Source organism: Thunnus maccoyii, chromosome 13 (assembly GCF_910596095.1).
Source record: "Thunnus maccoyii chromosome 13, fThuMac1.1, whole genome shotgun sequence".
NCBI classification, from domain to species: domain Eukaryota; kingdom Metazoa; phylum Chordata; class Actinopteri; order Scombriformes; family Scombridae; genus Thunnus; species Thunnus maccoyii.
This window is the reverse complement of record NC_056545.1, coordinates 20,446,566-20,468,080: the sequence shown is the minus strand read 5'-3', so window position 1 is coordinate 20,468,080 and position 21,515 is coordinate 20,446,566. Positions and strand designations below refer to the sequence as shown.

The 21,515-nt window shown below is 39.6% G+C and overlaps 1 protein-coding gene across 3 annotated transcripts; it reads right to left on the bottom strand.

Moving 5' to 3' along the window:
• Window positions 1-1,493: 1,493 nt before the first annotated feature.
• Window positions 1,494-20,494, bottom strand: LOC121910958 (voltage-gated potassium channel subunit beta-3-like). 3 transcript variants are annotated; one of them, XM_042432366.1, is made up of 14 exons: window positions 18,976-20,494; window positions 9,795-9,838; window positions 9,663-9,700; window positions 9,361-9,440; window positions 9,053-9,097; window positions 8,292-8,336; window positions 8,146-8,189; window positions 6,311-6,397; window positions 6,006-6,091; window positions 5,784-5,904; window positions 5,572-5,666; window positions 5,298-5,418; window positions 4,603-4,691; window positions 1,494-4,426 (listed from the first exon to the last, which is right to left on the bottom strand). In XM_042432366.1, the coding sequence occupies exons 1-14, from the start codon at window positions 19,302-19,304 to the stop codon at window positions 4,337-4,339; spliced, it is 1,314 nt and encodes a 437-aa protein (XP_042288300.1). In that variant the 5' UTR covers window positions 19,305-20,494; the 3' UTR covers window positions 1,494-4,336. The 3 variants fall into 3 exon arrangements, with proteins under 3 accessions (XP_042288300.1, XP_042288301.1, XP_042288302.1); XM_042432367.1 differs by having other exon boundaries at window positions 20,274-20,491; XM_042432368.1 differs by having other exon boundaries at window positions 20,247-20,490.
• Window positions 20,495-21,515: the final 1,021 nt, after the last annotated feature.

Here is a 21,515-nt window from a genome sequence, read left to right as displayed (position 1 = left end):
TAGTGGCCATATGCTGTAGTTTCTGAACAATAGTGATGGTTTCTGGCACAGAGGAATAAGTTATATCAGGATTTGGCTACATAGGCAATACTTGTTAGTAGAATCAATTCATTGTTGGTTTGGGTCTTTTAATTGGATTTATTTTACAATAAGAAAAATATAGAGCATCACTAGCCTTATCTTAGCCTTGAAGTCCACTTAAAATGAAGATGTGAAGAAACACTACAAGAAAGAAAAAATCCACAAGATAAAATCATGAAGTGACACCTTCTTTGGAAACAGATGAATTTAAAAATGAATCGGTCTATAAGAACTAACTGAGCAAATAATGAAGCACTGAAGACATTTCTGACCTACACATTTTAATCGTGTCCTGTGTCCTACAGCAGCAGCTACAGGATATTTGGGACTTCAGTAGTCAGCCTGATCATGAAAAGAATCACAAAAGTAACAACTGAGAAAAGTACTGAGTGTACATTATTAGATGTGAAGGCTTGTAAATCTCAAATGTGCTTATGTACCGACTCTCTCTTGCCGTCTGTTTTTCGTCACCTTGCTCAACCTGCAGCTTCACAGAGAGGATGAATCATGTGGTGAATCACCTGTTTTTTTTCTCTCTCTCTCTCTCTACACTGTTTGTGGTGAGACATCAACATTACTTCGGCGCATATGATCATCTTTATCAGAGGGTTGCTTACTGTAACACACACATATGTTGCGTCTATCACTCTGATGACATTCTGGGAGTCTGCAAACAGACAGTGTTGGTATGACAGATGTTTGTGCTAAGGATGTGTAATGTCCCAGCTGGCACGGCTCTTTTAGCGGCACAGACAGTGCTGGACACACGACATTGTTCTTGTTCCATCCATTTAAACGACCCTGAGGTCCACAGGTGAAAAGATGGCAGATATGTGGGAGGATATCAGGATAATAGAAGTTCTTTTTAAAAAATTGTAAGCACCAAAAATATTGTATGGTATACCTATTTTTGAATTCAAAAAAAGGTTTCTTTCACCCACCTTGTTATGCATAAAGCACCCATATTGTTAAAATGATCAGATGTCCTGTGTGTGCACATAGTTAATAATTTAGAAGAGCCAATTCTCAAACCTTAATCACCTAATGGCATTAAAGATATTTACTAGGTTTGAGCCTTTGTTGCACATATAACAAGAGAACCTGACAGACCTAAGATGTTTGTTACAAATGTCACAATTACCAACATATAAGAAAACTAAAAATTTGATCATTGCAAGGATGAAAAACACTCAGGAATAAAAGGAACAGCTTATTCTGCATGAACACAGACCGTTCTGAGCGTGAGATTTTCTTCTTCATCTCTGAAAAAAAATGTCTGTTATTGCAGCAGTGACACAAAGACAGAGATTAGAGCCTCACTTGGTGCAGAAAATGAGCAACCAAACCTCATGAGGTTTAAAGGTTTTAATTTAAATGTATCTGCAGAAGAAGAATGGTTGGTGTGCTTTGGAGGTATGTATTATAGCGTGGGTGTTATCTACCGGTAGACACCAGTAGATAACACCCACGCTATAATACATACATACATGTTTGTTGGCTTATGGCTCAGTTATGAACACTGACTACTTGTAAAAGCATGTCTGCCAAGCAGTGTCGGTTTTTCAGGGACTGTTGAACCACAATGAAATGAAATCTCTGTAAGTCAAGGAGCAACTGCTGCTTGTTTTACTTTACTTCTGCATAAAAATGCTGACTGAAAAGAGAGTTTCTGCGCACATAAAGCTATTTCTTAATAAGCAATTTTAGTGAGTGTGTCCATCATGTGGTCAGTGAAGCGTCCAAAAAGAATATGATATCCTGGGAGCACATGATATGTGAGAATGGAAACAGAGATTATAATGCTAGAAACCATATATAGCCCACATCAGAATAGTTTTTGGGATAAGCTGTTTATATACTGCTCATAAATTAATATCCCTGTACATATACACAAATAAATAATTTATTCCAAACGTGAACATGGAGGGTTAACTTACGTTGCCCTGAAGAACCAACTGCCAATGCAGTATTGTTTAAATACACCTCAATACAACATTATGATTAGCCTATTCCAGCTACTTTGTCCAGGTTATGAGTAGTAAAAACAAAATTTTATCCGACAGATTAGCACATTTTGACTTTGCAATTGATCAGTTACCAGGATGTCGTATATGCATGAAGTTTCTGTGGACAACCTTTTGCCTGAATCTCAATGTAAATGTTTGCATGACAGCTTTGCAGATTTTTTTTTTTTTTTTTTTACGAAACACAAAAAGAAACTACCTTTAAAACACGTTCTGTGCTTTTCCTTTAGGTAACATAGATTGAGCAACAGACATGTTACATTCAGTATGAGTTGTCTCTTCCCTCTTTTGGTTTCTCTTTGTTGCAAGACAGTAAAATATAAGTTATGCAGGCAAAGTTACATTTTCATGGTTTGATTGACGTAGTTTCTATGTACACTGGAAGCTACACTCAGTCGGACTGTACAGAGTCACAGAGGGGAGCAGAGTTTCAGCTGCTCCTTCAGGAATTCTTTCTTGAATCATAAACGTAACCTTTATCTCGTTATCTCACTGCCAGACAGATAAGCCTATTTACAATGTAACTGTGCCAACTAAAACAGCTTCTTTTATCAAAACACTCTCCGCCCTGGAGAGTAGCGGTATTTTCATGGGAAATCACAAAAGGAACAAATCCCCCTCACATTACAAAGAATTGAAATCAATACAAAACTAAAGGGGAAAAAGACATGAAATGCACAGTATAAAATGAGTTGTGCATGTGTGCAAGAATCAAGGGAACAAGAGAGAGAGAGAGAGAGAGAGAACTCCCAGAGAAATGAGCAGGGAAGCTATATTTTTATGCTTCCTCAAAAACAAAAAAACAAGTTACATCTGCTAAATCTTACCCCAAGTGACCTGTGGCAAGAGTTATATCACATTTGATCAACTCAAACTTATCATTTATGTCTTATCATTGGAAAACTACTAGTTCACCACATTGTGTCCAAATCATTGTGTCAGACACTCAGTGACCTTTCCATATAGTCCAGCTGTCTCAAACCTCTGATTTAAGAACAACGATGCTCTTCACGAGAATGAGCATTGTTGAAAGTGATGTCAACATCTTTTGATACAGTTGAGGACGATACAAAGATTATACGTCAGATGGACACACAGCCATGTCTGCAGACTGAGTCATTAAAGCAAGAGTGCCCGCCAGCACGGACCTTGGACCAAACTGCCAGACCATTTAGAGTAAAAAAAAATGGCTTACAAGGGCACTGCAAATCTACATAAGCCATAAAAGCCATGCCACATTTACACCCTGTTAGGGCTTTTCTCTCTTAAAGGGACATGCGCACAGTTTTACAAACAGAGGAGGCAAAAAGACTGCTGAGAAAGCAGCAGGGTTGGGAAATTTACCTTCAAAGTTTTACTCACTATCCATTCCTGGTTGCCAATTTGAGATAGCAGCTGACACAAAAAGTACTCAAAGACAATCTTTCAGCTATTTTTGCTACTTATGATCCATTCATTGGAATTTGGAATTTGTGCCAAAAAATTCTGAATGTGTATAATTGTGTTAAGCATGTGATCTGAGCTTTTTTTGAAAGTAAGATTGGATTAAGTTTTTTTTTTTTTTTTTTTTTTTCTACAGTCAGATCACGACTCTACAAGTAATCCATTGTTCCCAACCCTGTAAAGCAGTGAGCGTGGCAGACCAGTCACATGCACACTATGGGAAATGTTAGGCTAGACACTAACCTTTGGCTCTCTGGCTGCTGGGTACTAAACATCATACAGAATAACAGGCAGCTGCAAGGGGAGGAGACTCAGATGTCCAATGAATGTACTGTTCACACAGTAAAGTTGCATTTGACCACAGAGGTGTTTTTTTTCTTTCTTCTTCCACTTTAGGACATTTGATTAACAAGAGTCAAATCTGCTTTGACAACAGTTAAATATTTTTCAGCCTTTCTTGGTCTCTGTGGATGGTCGAGACCTGTCACTCTGACCTTTGACCTCCCCCTCTGTAGAAATAATTAGTCTGTGAACAATCGGCAGTGAGCATTATATGACCTGTTTTTGTTTTCTTTTTTTTAACAATTGAGAGATTTTCTTTTCTTTTTTTTTCATACATGATATAATGTACTGCGCAAAATGGATATGCGCACATACTGGAAGCATAATGTTGCTGAGGACATGCAAGTTGTTGAGTATACAGCAGAGCAAAAAGCGATGTTTCCCGATGTCGTTGTCTTCTTCATCTCTCTTCTTGAAACATCATCTGTCACTCAGATTTTGCATTTTCAAGCGCGTGATTCTTTCTTCGAGTGTGGCTTATTTCCCAGCAGGGCATCAATCTCAGTGATGGTTTGAGGGTTCATTTGGGATAAAATCTGCAAAGAAGAAGGAAGGACAGCAAAGAGTTTAAAATGTGATCTCTTGGTCTCTCTCAGTTTTGCCACTCTGTATCACACATAAAGAAGCATATCGATTAGTTTGAACAACTGTGGCTCAGTGTGTCAGTCAAAATGATGCATGTGGGGGGAAAAAAAAAAGGAAACATATCTACCCGGAGGGCACCCAGGTTCTCAAGTAGCTGGTCTGTATTAGAAACACCCAGAAGTACTGAGCTGACTCCCTCACTGCGCAGACACCAGGCTATAAAATAAAGAGAGAGAGAGAAAACCCATAAAAATCAGGTAAAAGTGTGTGATTTCAGTGATAACCAAAGGGAAGTGGCCAAATTAGTTTTTTTTTAGGTTTTTGCAGGAATCAGATGAAATGCTGCTCGCTGCTTTGAATTCAAGTCTCATAGCCAAATTAAACACATACATACTAAAAATATTTGAGCAGGATCTATCATGACAGTGATCCCAAAGCAGTACATTTTATTGTAGACAAGCAAGGATGCATGATGAGAAAAGCACGCTTTCTAAACAATGCTATTGATTAAACACAAAGATGGAAAAAGTGACGTAAATTAACCAACAAGGTCATTGATCAGGAGTAAAGTGGTTGCCAACAGGCAGACGGGCACACACGAAATCTGAAATCTTGTGAAGCAGAAGATATTAAATCAGGCTCTGTTGCCAAACTTTCTCTGCACATTATCAATCAAAGAACTTTTTACCTGAATTATAACAATAGCTTTGTGACTCAGGCAAAACCACAAACACATTTTAAGACATGAAACAGTTCAATCTCCAGACACAAAACAATAATCTCCATATGTGTATTCTGTACAGTCATGTTATTGGGTCCTACCTATGGCCAACTGTGCAGCAGTGCAGCCCAGTCTGTCCGCCAGTAGATGGAGCTCCTTGATTTTAGCGAGCTGCCTGCGGCCCTCCTCGCTGTTCACTCGCTCCTTCAGCCACTGGTATCCCTTCACCAGGAGCAAGATGGAGAAAAGCATTGATACAATTACTTCTTTTACTGATTTCACACTACAATGCACTGCTGATAAGGTAGAGAATTTCACTGAGGCTGATTTGCAGTGAAAGGAATCCCAGGGGAGGGCCGCTCAAATCAAACTGACCTTCATTGCTGCTCTGGAGCACTCTGGTACACCATCGCTGTACTTCCCTGTGATTAATCCACAAGCAAGGGGAGACCAGGTCATCGCTCCAACACCTGAGAGAGTGGAAATGGAGGGTTGTCATTCAGTATTTTAATGGAATAAAATTGATTAAATGAACTTAAAAAATAATAATAAAGATGTATAGAGCTGTGAGACTGTGGTTGTCTGACCTATCTTGTGGTAGAGCTCAGGAAGCTGCACCTCGACTTTGTCCCTCTGGAAATAGTGATACTCTGCCTGCTCACACACGGGTGGTATCAGGTTGAACTGGCGTGCCACTGAGTATGCCTCCTGGTGCCCAACAGACAGAAAAAAATGCCATGGTTACAGAAACTGAGACAGTATTAAATTTATAAAGAGTGAGCGTTTCTAAATGGGAGATCAGCATTCACCATGATTTCCATGGCACTCCAGCGTGAGGTGCCCCAGTACATGGCCATGCCCTGGTTTATTACGAACGTCATGGCCCGAACAATCTCTGCAAGTCACAGCGCATAACATCATGTTTAAATTACATTATTTTGACCACTTGGAGGCATTTGTTTTGCAGCTTTTTCATGCATGCATAAAACATGCACATATGGTATACAGTATTCACGCTTGACTACATCTATGACTACTACAGCACATGCTCTCTGACGTGCAAGAGGGTATCGGCAAAAAACAAAGAGAATCGTTTCAAATGTCCGTCACTGACCTTCCATCGGACTGTTGACGTCATTTCTGTTGGCAAAAACAATGTCCACGTAATCTAGCTGAAGTCTTGATAAGGATCCTCTTAAACCTGTCATAAACAATAGTCAATTATTAGACATCATCATCATCATCATCATCAGTTTATTCATTCAAGAGTCAACAACACATTAGCGGCTCTGTGAGGTTGTACTGTATGTTACTACAGCTGATTAAGTACAGCTGAGGCTGATGGGAATGTCATTAGTTTTGCAGGAATTTGAAGATACACTAAAATAAAAATGCTAAATTTCATGGCAATCTGTCCAGCATTTGTCAAGATATTTCATTCAAAACCATGTCAACCATGTTAGCGCTAGAGGGAAAGTCAGGGAATCAAAGTGATAATGATTTATTGTTTGGGAACCATTAATTTTGAATCAATACAGCAAATAGATGTTAAAATATTTCATTGGTTAAGTCAAAAATTTTAGGCTGCTGATGGTGCTGGAGAAAAAGTCGGGAATCACCAAAATCAGTATGTTTCCTCTGGGGACCATAAATGACTGTACATAATTTTATGGCAACCATCATTGAGATATTTCATCAGCCACACCATTAGCATGGCAAAAACATGAATGAAAGTCAGCATAGCAGGACAACATGAGGAAAAAGAACACCTGAGAAACATTTTAACCATACAGATTCCCAAAAAAATCATATACAATGAAATAAAAAATGAAATGAAATATAAATGTATTATTTTAGAAAGGATACTGTTTTTAAAACTTTTATGGTGTTTTTTCTACTAATCAAATGTTTTGCACCAACTTTCCAACCACGGGTACGTCAGCAATTAGATGTTGAAGTCAAGAACGAAGTGAACTATTAAGTCCAAATATGAGCACTATCCTTGAGAACTGCGAGTAGTTTACTCAATTCACAATGGCCTCAAATCAAAAGCCCCATGACAATGTCAGTTAAACAGCCCATTCAACTCCTTGGTAAATGGTCACCCTGAGGCCGTGCTACTTACAAAACAAACAAAGTAGATGAGCATAAAAGGCCAATAGCCTCTTAGCTTTCTTTAGGATTATAACTGGGAGGGGGAGTTGATTAAGTGGCTGGAAAAGAATAGTCCTGACATGAAATTTTGCACTGGAGCTTCATCTTGCTATTTTCCCTCCTCTGACTCCCTCTGTCTTCTTCTGTCCCAGACACAAGACAAACTCCAGTTAGCTACATCTGATGACATTCTGCATTTCCATTCTTCATTCTCACCTTGGATAAAATCTCATGCACCTCATCTCCTATCAGAAAAAAGCCTCACAACTATTAACTCCTGCAGAGGAATATGCCTGATTTTTCTTTAGCTGTTATGAAACATGGCAATTTATTTGATTTTTAAGGCACATCAATATGTCTACTGTGACACAGAACACGGAGTGGCTTTAACTTAGCGAGACAAACAGCACTCACACTCCAAGATTAAGTCATCAAATGATTCATCACAACTCAGTCTGTTTAGAGTTTGAAGGAATGCACTCTGGGAAACGTTTCATACATAATAAAAGAACTACACAATCCAGTAAAACAGACTTTTGAATTATGTTTCCTACAGTTAATTTTACCTGTTTCCTATTGACCAGAATCACTTTTCCCTAAACACACAGTCTTGGTAACTATTAATATAAATTTAGTAATAAAACACAACTTTCAAATGATCCCTTTCCAAATTATATTTGAACTGTAGAATTACATGTATTGAGATTAGAAACACACATTTTTACTTGGAGTTTCGTGGCACAGACCTAACTCTGAAACATCTTACTATGCTGTAAAAAGTAGATTATACTCTACCTTCAATAATGTGCTTTCTGGAGAGTCCCCTCTCTGTCTCTGCTCTGTGAAGTGATGAAAATACACATTATTGATTGACTGATGAAAGGGAAACAAGGACGTTTAATGAAAAAGTTGAGCATATGGTCTTTTAGCGTTATACTTACTGGCCTCCCCAATAGATCTTTGTTGTGATGACAAAACTTGAACGCCTGGCAAGAAGATGAGAGTGTTAGGAGCACAGTTTTATCAGGGAATTAGTTTATATATTTTTAGTGGGAAAATCTTTCTTATCTTCTAATTCCTACTTCTAATACTTTACACAATGTTTTTATTTTTCTTGGATTATGTAAGTATACATATTTTCTCTGTTTTTCATTGTTTTTGCCTGTAATCACAGTCTGGCACATCAAAAATATATGTGGACCAGTATTGTATTTCTTTAAATCTCCACAAATTTAATTGTATTTACACATATACCAAAACCCCCAATAATCAGAAGTTTAAAAAAATATCCACAAATGTATCTGACATAATAAGTTGTATTGACAGACAACGCCGTCTCAATTTAAAGTTTGACTTTGATTAATTTGTATATGTTTCTCCAGATTAAAAATATCCAGAGGAATTCCCACACGAATGAGTATTTGGCAGTGAGGTCAGACTAGTCAGCTACCGAGTATTGTAAACTGGGGGTTTATTTTCACAAGGTTGCATTTTTGTCCTTTTATAGTCTTTCTGAGGCTAAAGCTCGACAGTAGTCTAGAAAATATGAATTTCCCTTGAGATAATTTAATGGTGAGCGTCTTCCAACAATAATAAAAACATGTGAAAACGCAGCGCTTTCAAAAAGAATATTCCTGACATAAAAGAGTTAGAGAGCTTTTCACATGCATGTGAGTCAGTTTGAATAAATGAGTAACATCACCTCCATCCCTTCTTCTTGATAATGTTCCCTAGAGTTATTTCCGCTCTGTGGAGAAGCACATGGTTAATTGTGATAGGTTGATCCTAACTTGACATCACTGCACAGCAATATTAAGTCATGCAGGACATCAACAAACATGTCATATGTTAAAGAAATCTAAAAACAGGAGGAAGAATGAGTTGTTTATGCACTTCAAGAGAAAGTTTTATCAGAGGATGTGAAGCAGAGATGCTGATTTAAAAAAAGGAAGGAAGGAAAAGAGAAGTCAAAGTTTTAATTGATGCGTCGAGGAAAAAGTAAAGTCTGACCTTCCAGAGGCGTACACCTCCGCTGTGTCAAACAGGTTCACTCCGTTCTCATAAGCTATGGTCATCAGGTTCTCAGCCATCTGGAAGAATACAAAACTTGAGACTGAGACGGAGAGACGATGGATAAATTCTGATTACTCAAAGGACGTCTGTGAAGGACACTAAGCAGGGAGGATAATACAGTAAAGCAAACATCTCAGCAATTTGTGCTCACAGTACCAACATTTTCCACTAAAGCAATATGAGCGAAGGCGCTTGGGAATTGGTTTCTCATACAAACTGAGAGACAACAGAGCTCTCACCTCATCAGGGATCTGTGATCCAAACGTCACCCAGGTGCCTGAATGAGAGCAGAGACAGAGACGTTTCGTTGTTTTGTTTGAGGGGTTGAAAACGAATGAGATGAATATTTTCCTGCCTTCAAACCAACTCACCTAACCCGAGGCAGGAAACACGCAGGCCTGACTTCCCGAGGTTCCTGTGAACAGAAAAAAAATGTCTATGAAAATAAACAGTGGAAAAAGACTACACGATGTGTGCACATACAATCATAGGTGAGATCCCATCTTATTGCATATTGATGTGTGTGAGGGACAAGCAAAAAGCAAAATAATCCTGAATGAGGAAAAAACTTTGTGAAATTAACTTCAAAAATACATTTATTGAAGGTACTTTACTCTTTTGCCTTTTATGCTGTATCATATTTCTACTCCACGACATTTCAGAGGCAAATATTGTACCTTAAACTGTAATACATGTACAATACATGACAGCTATGGTTACTACTTCACAAATTAACATTTTACATATAAAACATATGACCAGCTTTTAAGATATGGTGCATAATTATATATTAAACTACCCAACAGTTTTATGAAGTTGTTAAAATTGGCTCCCACAGTTAAATGCTGCATACATGTTCATGCATCTAATAACACAATATACTGCATATAACAGTATCAAACTCTTTGTACTTGATACTTGAATACATTTTGGTGTTAAAACTGTACTTAGTATTAAAGTATTTTTACATTGTGATAGTGCTACTTTTATTCAAGTACAGGATTAGTTTGGTTTGGTTTAATTGTGCCATAAAACATTATACAGACTTGTCCAAGTACATGCAAAACTAAAAATACAGAAAACAAAAACATAAAACACAGTCTTAATCTTGCATGAACTATGGACATACAAAGACAAAGAATAAAGTTAATTTAATTAAAAGAAATAGCCTGTAACACAAATGGATGTATGACACAAGACAAAAGCACTAAATGTTAACATAACCTATTTCCACAGTGTTCCTGGACCTGCTTCCTCTACTGCTGCTGCTTAGCGAAAGTCTTTTTTTTGCCTGTGGTTAAATTACTGCCTGCGTCTAATTAATTCTGAACAATTGACCTTTTATCCTTCATATGTTAACAGTTCACTGTATTACACTGGGTCAGTGAAATAGCTGGAGGGAACAGAGCTCAGCGTGGATAAAGTCCAGGCCAAAAGCTCAGGTCTGTGCGGTAAATGGTCCAAAATGTTCCATAAGCCAAAGAGGAGTCCATTACCCAACATGCCACATCTGATTATCCAGACAGCTGAATTTTGAAGGGCAAGCTGAGAGAAGCAGAGAGCTGCATTTCTGACCACGGGAGCATGTACAGCTGAAAATGATGTGGGCTTCATGCTTGCTCTCCTCCTCCACGCGTGCTCTCCCCCATTCTAATTAGCCGGGGAGCCAGCTGGAGAGGCAGCAGAACTGCAGTGCAACTCGCCGTCTTTTCATCTCCAACGCCTCTCCCCTCTCTCTCTGCCTGTCTGCCTGCCTGCATCCGCCACAAATAGCCAAATGCAGAAAGACAGACTGTCAGAGCATTTACACTCAGCCGAACGACTCCTGCTTTATTTTCTCTGGTCTATTTTTAATGCCTGACCCTTACGCTATTTTTAGATTCCTGCATATGTAAGCATTTGTGTCCCACTGTGTGTGTGTTTGCTGTGTGTGTGTGTGTGTGTGTGTGTGAGGGGGGGGGGGTGTCGGTGTTCATGTGTTCGCTGCGTGTGGGTGTGAAACGCATATTGTTTGTGTCATTACTTTCAACTCTTGTCAAAATAGTACACAGGTGGAGGGCCGGGAGTACTATAAAGAGGGAAAAAGGTGTTAGTGGGCGTTTGATGCGGTTGATTCCTTGTATGGTAATCTGGCTCTCAACCACCATTTGTCAACCAATGACAGCCCTGCCTGCTCTGAGACAATCACACACTGACAGTCACTTTGAACACTGGGAGGAAATATAAATGAGGCACATGGGAGAAAGCACACTTCAGACACTTTCTCCAGACGCTTTTTTCCAAATATTTAAATATTTTTTTCATTTGTTTTGTTGTGTTGTTATGTGATATCAATCAAATTATGCCCCTTCACCCCAATTTCAGTCACAGGAAGTTAAAGAAAAATCACTGTCTAACCATATTTGACAAGGTTGGACCAATATCAGCACCCCAAAAAGATAACCTGCTAGTTAATACAGCTTTACTCGGCTTCACATCTGAAACAAAGTGCTTGAAATTCATCAAAAATAGCAGCATTTAAATCTCAGCATCACCTGGCAGACAACTACCTGCACGCTGAGTGCATTTTAATTACATGGTTGACACTTTTATGTGTCTCAAAGTGTAGGCGGGGTGATAAAATAAGCAGTGTAGTATTTTACCACCTCCATTTTTTAATTTTTAGGGAACTTTAGGAGGAATTATTGACATTTTTATCATTATATATGAAAAACCTGCTATTTAGCATGATGCTAGCCCGCACTGCTAATGAAAATGAATGTTTTAGCCTACATTAAAAAAGTCTATCCAACTGTGTTTATTTACTCAAGAGGCCACCTTCTTTACATATTTTTCTTGTCAAATCATATAGTGATAAAAAAAACTGAAAGGTTCTGTGTGAAAAATGCCAAAAATGCAACAACAAAACTTGAGTCAACATTCGGAGACTGTCAAGCATCCAGTTATCAACCGCAACCGCAAGACAAATGCTTATGTTTGCGTTTCAACCCATGATGCTTTTAGAGAGGAGAAAATAAGTGCACAAAGCTGACAGACTAACATGTTCGGTTAACACCATGTCTGAGCGCATCATGACAGGAGGAAATGAGAAAACCAGCACGCATTAGTGGGAGAATTTCATGACTGTCATGCTACATACAGTAAAAATACAGAAAACAATACAATGTTGTTTCTGGGCAAGGGAGGATGTCATTGTTTCTCTGTATGACAACTGGCCGCCCCCTCCCTGCTCTCAACTCCACCGCTCTCTGCAGTGCTGCAGTCTGCTAAATTACTATCAGTGAGTCTGGAGAGACACATGCTCGCTCTTTCCTCTCACTATCTGCCCCATGACACTCTCTCCCACTCTCTCTCTCTCACACACATGTACGCAAACGCTCGGCCTACTGTATATTTCATCTGACATGGATTTGGTTATGCGAAAACAGACCAGATCTATATACTGTGCACGCATCAGAAGCCAGTCGATGCTTTCACGTGAACCTTCACGCTTGATGGGAATTACACTGGAACGCAGGCACGGATCTACATATGGTCACGCATGAATACACTCATGAGCCGGGGCGCACAGAAACACAGATGCTTCTCTGTAGCTCTTTATAAGTAGACCTTTCCTGTGTTTTCTTGTCTGTTTTTTTTTTTTCCTCACCATAAATCACCTACTCCAAACAAGGTGATTATAGGGACTGGGTTGTTCCATACATTATTAATAGGGGAGAGAAAGGAGGCGCTCAGGTGCTCTGTCACGGTGTAGTCAGCATTTTAACCTGTGCTGACATTTACAGTTCGTTTTCACCTGAAACAGAAGGAAGACACTATATACAGATGGTTAGTTGCAAATGATGGATTTTTTTTTTCCTGCAGTTGTCGTAAAACGCCACACACATGCTGAGCAGGCTCTTCTCTAGAGGGAAGCACACCTAGATATTAATAACACTCACGTCAATGTGTGTTAGTGTGTGTGTGTGTGACTGTGCTTATACACGCATTTTTTGAGCCTGAATTGTAGGAAGATGGTGGACTGTCTGCTCTCTTTTAATAATGCTGTATACGCAGTTTCTGGGCTTTAAAGGGTCAGTTCACCTAAATTACAAAGAACATACAGTATTTTCTCGCTTACTTCTAGTCGTATTTAGCCGTGCAGAAGTTTCTGCCTCAGTCCAGTTGAGGTGAATTACTTTTTACTGGTGCTCACAGCATTGACAATTATATATTAACTACTAACTTAGTGGCTCGTGACTCTCCTATTAACTGAAATTGAATGTAATGAAGTGGCACGGCTGAGAGCTGATATTAGAATTGTGAACCACTTTATAATTGTGTCCATTGTCCCAAACTATGTAAAGTTTGGGGGGATGGATATAAGAATATGTGTAGCACTGCTTGTTCTCCGTAATGCAGAGTATTCGGTTATAAGGTGAAACAAGACAAAAATGTTCATATAGTTTGAGTTTTGAATCATCTCAATGTGTTTCAAAAGGAGTTTAATAAAGAGATTCAGTGTTTGAAAAGGTCACTGTGCTGCGCCGCTACCTGCCGACCTGTTTTATGTCTGTGGAGTGAGATGAAGATGAATATTAGAATGATGTGTCAGTTTCCCCGTCCGCTGCCTTGTAAATACAGACTTTGACAGCTCAGTGAATTTAAAATGATTAAATGCAGTCGCTGAGATGTTTTTGAGAATATAGGGGAGTCCCTCAGTTTGCCTAGTTTCTCTAGTTTCTCAACTAAACTGAAACTACTTTCAGTATCATGGCAGTATCATGGGCATACTTTTCATGTATGCCCATGATACTGCCAGCTGGATATTGGGTAACTTTAAGACTACCAGGAATTGATTAGAATATTATTCCAACAACTAAAATAAATTGGCTTTTTTCCATCTCTGCAATTAACTCAGAGTCCAAAGATGATGACAAATCATTTGGTGAAAGAATAAAAACCTTTGTTATTTGGCTTACTTTGTAATTGTGTAAATAATCTGTTAGAGCAGCAAAATGAATTTTAATTTAAAATTATATCTAATAGCAGAGTACTTTAAAATATTTTAGAAATGTAAAGTGTAAAATGTGAAATTATATATTTAAATGATATATTTTAATACTTTTTCAGACTTTTTCATGACCTTTTCACACTCTCTTTCATTAGGCTGCGTGCTGCTCTTATGTAATGACATGCAATGATGACTTTGTCTCAGCCGGAAGACAATATCAGACTTTGACTAGACAGCCTGTTCAGAGGACATGACGTGGATTTTCTGGTCCTGATTATGATGCTCACAGTTCCGTACAAGCCTGCTGATTGCTGCTGCTGTTGTCTCCATCTACAGACAAATATTGACAAATGTAAACCTCGTCAAACAGCACTGACCCAGCAGTCACTTCACATTTTGAGAAGATTAAGTTATCTGCTTTATTTTCTTTCCTATGTACATGAGAGCTCAAACATGCAGCTGCACAAACAACGGTTTCAAGTGTTGTTCAATTCCATAATTTGTAAAGTTTAATTACAACATTCTGCAGATTTTTGCCATTTAGATGCCCAAAACAGATCATAGTTTGGATATATTTTGGTTACAAGCCAGATTGACATCAAGTGAAGGTACAGTGTGACTTTGCCTTAAAACTTGTTGCTGGACCTGAAAGTCACTAATCTGTTCAGTTAACTGGAAAATCAGTCAAAATCCAGTGAGAGAAGAGTTAATGGTCAAGGTTGTCGTGTTCTCCTCTCAGCTGCCCAAACCACTTGTTTCCAGTAATTATTAATCATGAAAACAATGAGGCCAAATTGCTTAATTATCACTTAATTATCATTCATGATTTCTTCACTCTGAGAAACACATTTAATCACTGTTTGGGATTTTTAAGAGTTAAAAACATACAGTATGGGGTCAACAGTGTGTTATAAACTGTGAAAAAGTCTGCTTTCTAATTTTTCCATGGCTTTTCTGTGGTGAATAAACTCAGAGTTTTATGTAAGAGGCGACTCTAAATCCACATTACTTAAAGTAAATAGTCTGGGATCAAATTAACAGACTGAAGCTGTGAGGTCATTGTGCCCTTGGAGTGTATAAAAGGTTAAGATTACAACTTGACTGTAACAAGGGGCTTACTGAGTAATAAGATTGGATCACTGTCTCATAGCTCTAAATGACCACAATATATCTGCACAACTTGACAGGGTTGTTCATCAGCACCAAACGACTCGATCATTACTTCATCAGCTGCTGAGAGTTCAGGCTTTCAAAACCCACCGTTCAAGTGTACTCTGATAGAGAACAGCAACTCTCCGCGTCGTTGAATGTCAGGACACTTCAAATGCAAATAAGCCTTGTTCTCCTGCTAAACATGAATATTCAGTATTATTATGACAGTATTTTACATTATGGTATATCTCCTTTCACTGGAGATTCCTATTTTTACCTGGTTTAACTGCCTACTGTCTAACTGTTTACTCATCCTGTGAAAACGTAACTTTACTGTTGCTTTAACTGCAGGCCAGCGTGAACACAGCAAGTCCTATATAATTAGTGATAGAGATCATGCATTATTATTATTATTATTATTATATTATTATTTAACAAAATATTTAGCAAAGCTGTAGACAACAACACTGGTGTCCAAATCTGTGAAAATTCATTGGAATTGAATTTTACAGTGTCAAGATTGGAAGGAATAGTTGGATATTTCGAGAAATACAATTATCCTCTTTCTTGCCACGTGTCAGATGAGATGATCGATACCACACTCATGTCTGAGTCTTCTCATATAAACTGGGCAAGAAAGTGAACAAGCATATTTCCCAAAATGTCAGACTATTCCTTTAACAATTATGGATACTGTAAAATCACTGTACAGAACCAAAATGTTGGCAAAAGTTCAGTTAGACTCCTTGCAGATTGATGTTCATCCATGAAGTCCATCCTGTCTTGCCTGCTTTAGACTGTTGTAACATTTGATTATTACAATTTCTTTTTGACTCTAATAATGTTTAACTCACTTTACTGTGTGTCATAGTGTAGAATATTTCATGTAAGAACAAGGCTTTCCCACTCACATGAAACTTCAAAATGGTCTTCAGTTGAAATAGCACTCATGTATTAAGATTGTTGCATCCTGCCGCCTGCTACTGGCACAATGTGCCACTGTGGCCGTTAGATTACATAAATCCCTGAGAAATGTCCAACACTGGCTGATAAATCTATACTGGAGATGCACCTGATCTGCCTACCGGGTTGCTGTTGGTGAAAAGAGAGGGCATGGTTACCATAGAAACGGCCAATTCACTGAATGACAGAAATTTGCCTGAGTGACATCAACTGTCACTCCTCACACTTACCTCCACAAGTCTCAAAAGACTATCATTGCTGTTTTCAAAAAGATTGATAAAAGATCTTAAAATATCCAAAAGTTATATGAACATAAATCATTTTTTTAAATGTGGGTATAACTATGAGCTTATCTAGGTTTGAGATTTGATATGAACACACAAGATGAGTCCGTCGCTAACAACAGAAATGTATATTTAAATGTTGATTTATTAACAATTATTCTCAAATTTTTGAGAGACACAAATATCTGTAAATATAGTCACAATATCCCTGACAGTAAGCGATACAAACTGCCATTCTCTGTTGTTGTATTAAAGTTTAATTCACTTATTTTAACCATCACCTTTCTAGTACCTTTGTACCGAATCTTAAAAACTACACACATCCACATCGAAACACCCTTTCAACTTTACAAACAGTGGAAAAGGGAATATTTTAAAGACAATTAGTCAGAAATTGCACAACTTAGATCAAAGAAAGGAGATAAAGAGAGAGTCCCACAGAGCGAGTTGGGGCAGGGGGTGCCAGCAGGGGCTCATGGGAGTGATAACTGGCAGCAGGTACCATCGTCAGTGACCTGCTCGTGAGTGATGAATACTTAGGTTAATGAGATAGCGCGGGGGATTAGAAAACATGGGCAAATAGTGGTAACGATAGGTGCCATCTGGAAAATGGAATCCCGATCTCGTCCGTATCACTGGCACTTCTGTGGTCTCAATACGCAAACTAATTCATACAGTATGCAGCGTGTTTTAAGTGCAAATCATTCCCTTTTCTCCCTGACCTCAGTCTAGTGTAAAATGGAGAATGTGTGACCACTGAGCTGCCACAAACAGACACTGCGACCGGGTGGCGTGGCTTCGAGCGGACTGTGCTGCAGAAGGGACTGATAAGCGACAGCAATGCTGGCTGATTGGGAAGTAAGACAGACAAAAACTAAAGGCAATGCCTGGGGTGTTGCCACTGGCAACTGGAGCTGGCCATATGCTGTATAGACTTATTGTGCTGCTGCACTCCCTATTAGTGACACTTTTCCAGAGATGGCAGAGCAGCTAGAATAATCCAACCCAAGAAGTAGCTATGCAATCATTTTTTAGGGAAAAAAAAGAAAGAAAAACAGTATCCAGGTTTCATCTTGTGCCTCATTCCTTTTTTAAACATCCTATTAAATGAAAACTAAATTGACTGAAGAAAATGGCAGCAATTCAATCAACCTGATTAACAGGAAAACAGGTCATTAAAACGCTCCTCCTAGTTATTGAATTTTGCAGTCTAAATGAAGGAAACACATACCGTAAGAGGTATGCTCTTATAGATTACGGATTGTGTAATGTTAAGTGTTTTTATATACATATTTATTAAAGGAATACATTATTTTCTACTGCTCTGAGTGGAAATTTGCATGAACAGCTGTCCTTGCCAAACTGAAGCTCTAATCCATCAAGGTGAACTGAATCTGATTCTGTGCCAAAAAAAACAACCTAAAAGACAGAAAAAAAACACACCAACGACATTCTTTTCTTGCTGTTGGGCCGGTCTGTTCAGTTTCCTACACCATGACTCAGACCTGGTGTGTGCAGCAGTGCTTGTCTGTACATAACATACTGTCCTGCAACACTGTTTTATGAAATTGAAATGCTTTTAAAAAATCTCCAGGAAAAGCTGGGTGTTCTGGGGTTGAATTTAGGAGAGCTGTTACAGGAGGCTTTTCATTAATCTGTGGTGTGGAGCAAGAGGCTAGGTTGAAATCTCCATAAAACATATAAGCTTATGGCAAATGCTCCTATAGGCATACTGTCTGTTATACTGTGATAACATTATGGCTGTGTGGTATGGATTAAATAAGCATTTTTACATCCATCCGTGTAAGCGTTTTTAGGAGTAAATGTCATGTTTTTTTATAATGTCAGAGCTCTTACTGAGGCGCTTTTCATCTTTGCTAATGGACATGTAGGCAGTCTGGACAATATATTGCAGGCTGCATGTTGGTGACAATTCAAGCTAACCTTAAATTCACCTCACATCTCCACAAAGAGACTGACGGAAATAGAATTGATGATAAAAGGCTCGAACGCATTACCTGCCACCTTGCTTCTGGTGGAGGATTTGCTGCTGATGCTCATCATTATAATCTAACACCTGTGAGATAATCTGGAGGTCAACAATCAAAGCTCACACAGCTCCAGCTCCTCCTCTCCTCACCTGGGGGGGCCCATACTCACCTGTACTTCATACTGGTGTGGCGCCCGATGGCCTCCTTCATGTGGGCATGACCCTGTGGAGTCTGACGGGACCCGGACCCCTCCCTGGTCTTGACCGAGCCTTGGGACATGTAGTTGCCATTGCTCCCTTGTCCACTACCTCCTCCACCTCCTCCACCGCCACCTCCTCCACTACCACCGCCTCCTCCTCCTCCACCACCACCACCTCCACCTCCTCCCCCTACCCCACCGCTGCTTCCTCCAGGAGGTGGAGCGGTGCGAAGGCCACAGAGTCTGTCCTCACTGCGACTCTTGAGGTTGTGCTCAGTGCAGGCGAAGGACACCTGCATCCTGACCCTGGTTGTTTCCGCTGTCTCTTATTTTGGGTGTCTGGGTGAAACCTTTTTTTTTTTTTTTTTCCCCAGGAGCTCACACAAACAATAATGTCTGCAAAAAAAAATTTGGGGTGCTGCTTTTACACTGTTTGCTGTTGTGCTGCTGTGGCAAAGCGGTGATGCTCATGCAAGAGGGGCTCTGACAGGGCAGGTCAGAGATTTTTTTGGCTGAGAGTTGGAGGGGGCAGGCGAGAGTCCAGCCTCTAACATGACACACACAGAGTTACCGTCTGCTCCGTCTCCTGTCTGGTGATGCAAACCTGGCAAAAGGCTCTCTGAGTGTTCACACTCACAAGATGCATCAGGGCTGCCCTCCAAAAATCATCAGGAAGCTTGTAAGCTCACAGCAGTCCTCAGACGGATTTGGGGATGGGAACCTCAGTGTTATAGATTCCTCCCTTGAGAGTGTCAGAGAGAGTCGGCCTTTCCCCCCACACATACATGCACAGCCTGGTATGGCTTATGTTGGTTGATGAAGCACTTGCCAGCTTGCTGTCTTCTCTTCAGCTGAGGATAGTTGTGTCTGTCTTGAGCCGAGGAGCTCCGGAGTGTGCCGCAGCAATGACACAATCACAGCTACAGGCATCCTCTCACCTCGCGTCGAAATAAGGCATTTTTTAGAAAAAAAAAAAAAAATTGTCGCAAGGTGGCTCAGCAAAAAAAAAAGAAAACTGTCTTGATTGCTCGAATTTACATTTCCGAGTAGGGTAAACAGACTTGATATGATGCGAATTCACACAGTCAAACCCCAACGATGCATCATCGCCCAGCAGCCTCACGCAGCATCAAATTGATGCAAGAGAAAAAGAGAGAGAGAGAGAGAGAGAGAGAAAGAGAGAGGGAGAGGGGGAAAAAACAAATTCAAGAGAAAAATACCGAGCCGGTTTTTTTTATTACCTTCAGTGTGTGAAGTCGTTCACATACCGGCAGCAGCAGCAGCGGCAGCAGCAGCAACATCTGTGCAGGTCTCTCGTTATTCGACAAAAAAACGCCGGCATACTGGCCCCAAAATCAGCTGCAGCAGACATTTCAAACGCGCGATGCCGCCTCTGGGCTTTCATCCAGCATCTTTATATTTGTCAGTTCACAGTCCGACTTTTTCTTTTTTCTTTTTTCTTTTTTTTTTTTACCTTCTGCTTCTTCTTCTTCTTCCTTTTTTTTTTCCAGAGGCTCCAAAAATTGTTCACGACACACACAAGCAATGTGGGGGTTTGCAAGATGCTCTCTCTCTCTCTCTCTCTCTCTCTCTCTCTCTCTCTCTCTCTCTCTCTCTCTCTCTCTCTCGGGTGTGATCTCTACATTTTTCATCACACTGTGTACACATTTCATCACATCGTCACATTATGTTAGTGGAGCTTCCACACAATATTGTGCTGTGAGAAAATTAAAAAAAAAACAAAAAAAAAGCCCACACAAACGATATTATATTAAAGATGTAATTTTTCACTTACAGTCCATGCAAGCTCCTCATTTTTCAGATATGGCTCTCCCATTCTCCATTTCTATACACAGAGATCTCAGTCTTTCTACCACACCCATGTTTGCATATGCAAAAGAGTATTTTTTTTCAGCCTGATCTGCTGTGTGTCTGTATAACCAGCCACCAGAATTATACTTAAACACTGTATCATCATCATCACCATGTCTGAGTCACATCACATCAAAGTATGACATATCACATCTCATCTCATCACATCATTTTAAAATAAAACTGTTGTGTCAGTCGGTGGCCAGGCAATGATAATAGTTCCTTCCAGGCTGTGTTTACAATTTAAACTATGCTGCCATATTCTTAGAGAAGACTGTCAATCCATAAAGCTCTCAGTCAGTGTGCTATGTAATGTCTGCTTCACCCAGCAGGACAATCTGCACGGCAGTCAGCTGCCAGCAGAGTCTAACTTTGAGTATGTTGGCAATCAGCTCTTTTTACAGAGCCATTCAGTACGAGCTGGGACGGAGGGAAGTTTCCAGCTGTATAGACAGAAAGAAAATGTGAATGCCACTGACTGTGACATTTGAAAATAGAAGAGGCTTTAATGATCTCCTCAGCACCTACACAGACGAGGAGGGTGGGTGAAAATGGGATCCCTCAGTGTGTCTAGTCAAGTGTGCACCTCACATCAACAGCCAGTTTTCCAAAAAATCATCTCATTTTGTATTCCAGAC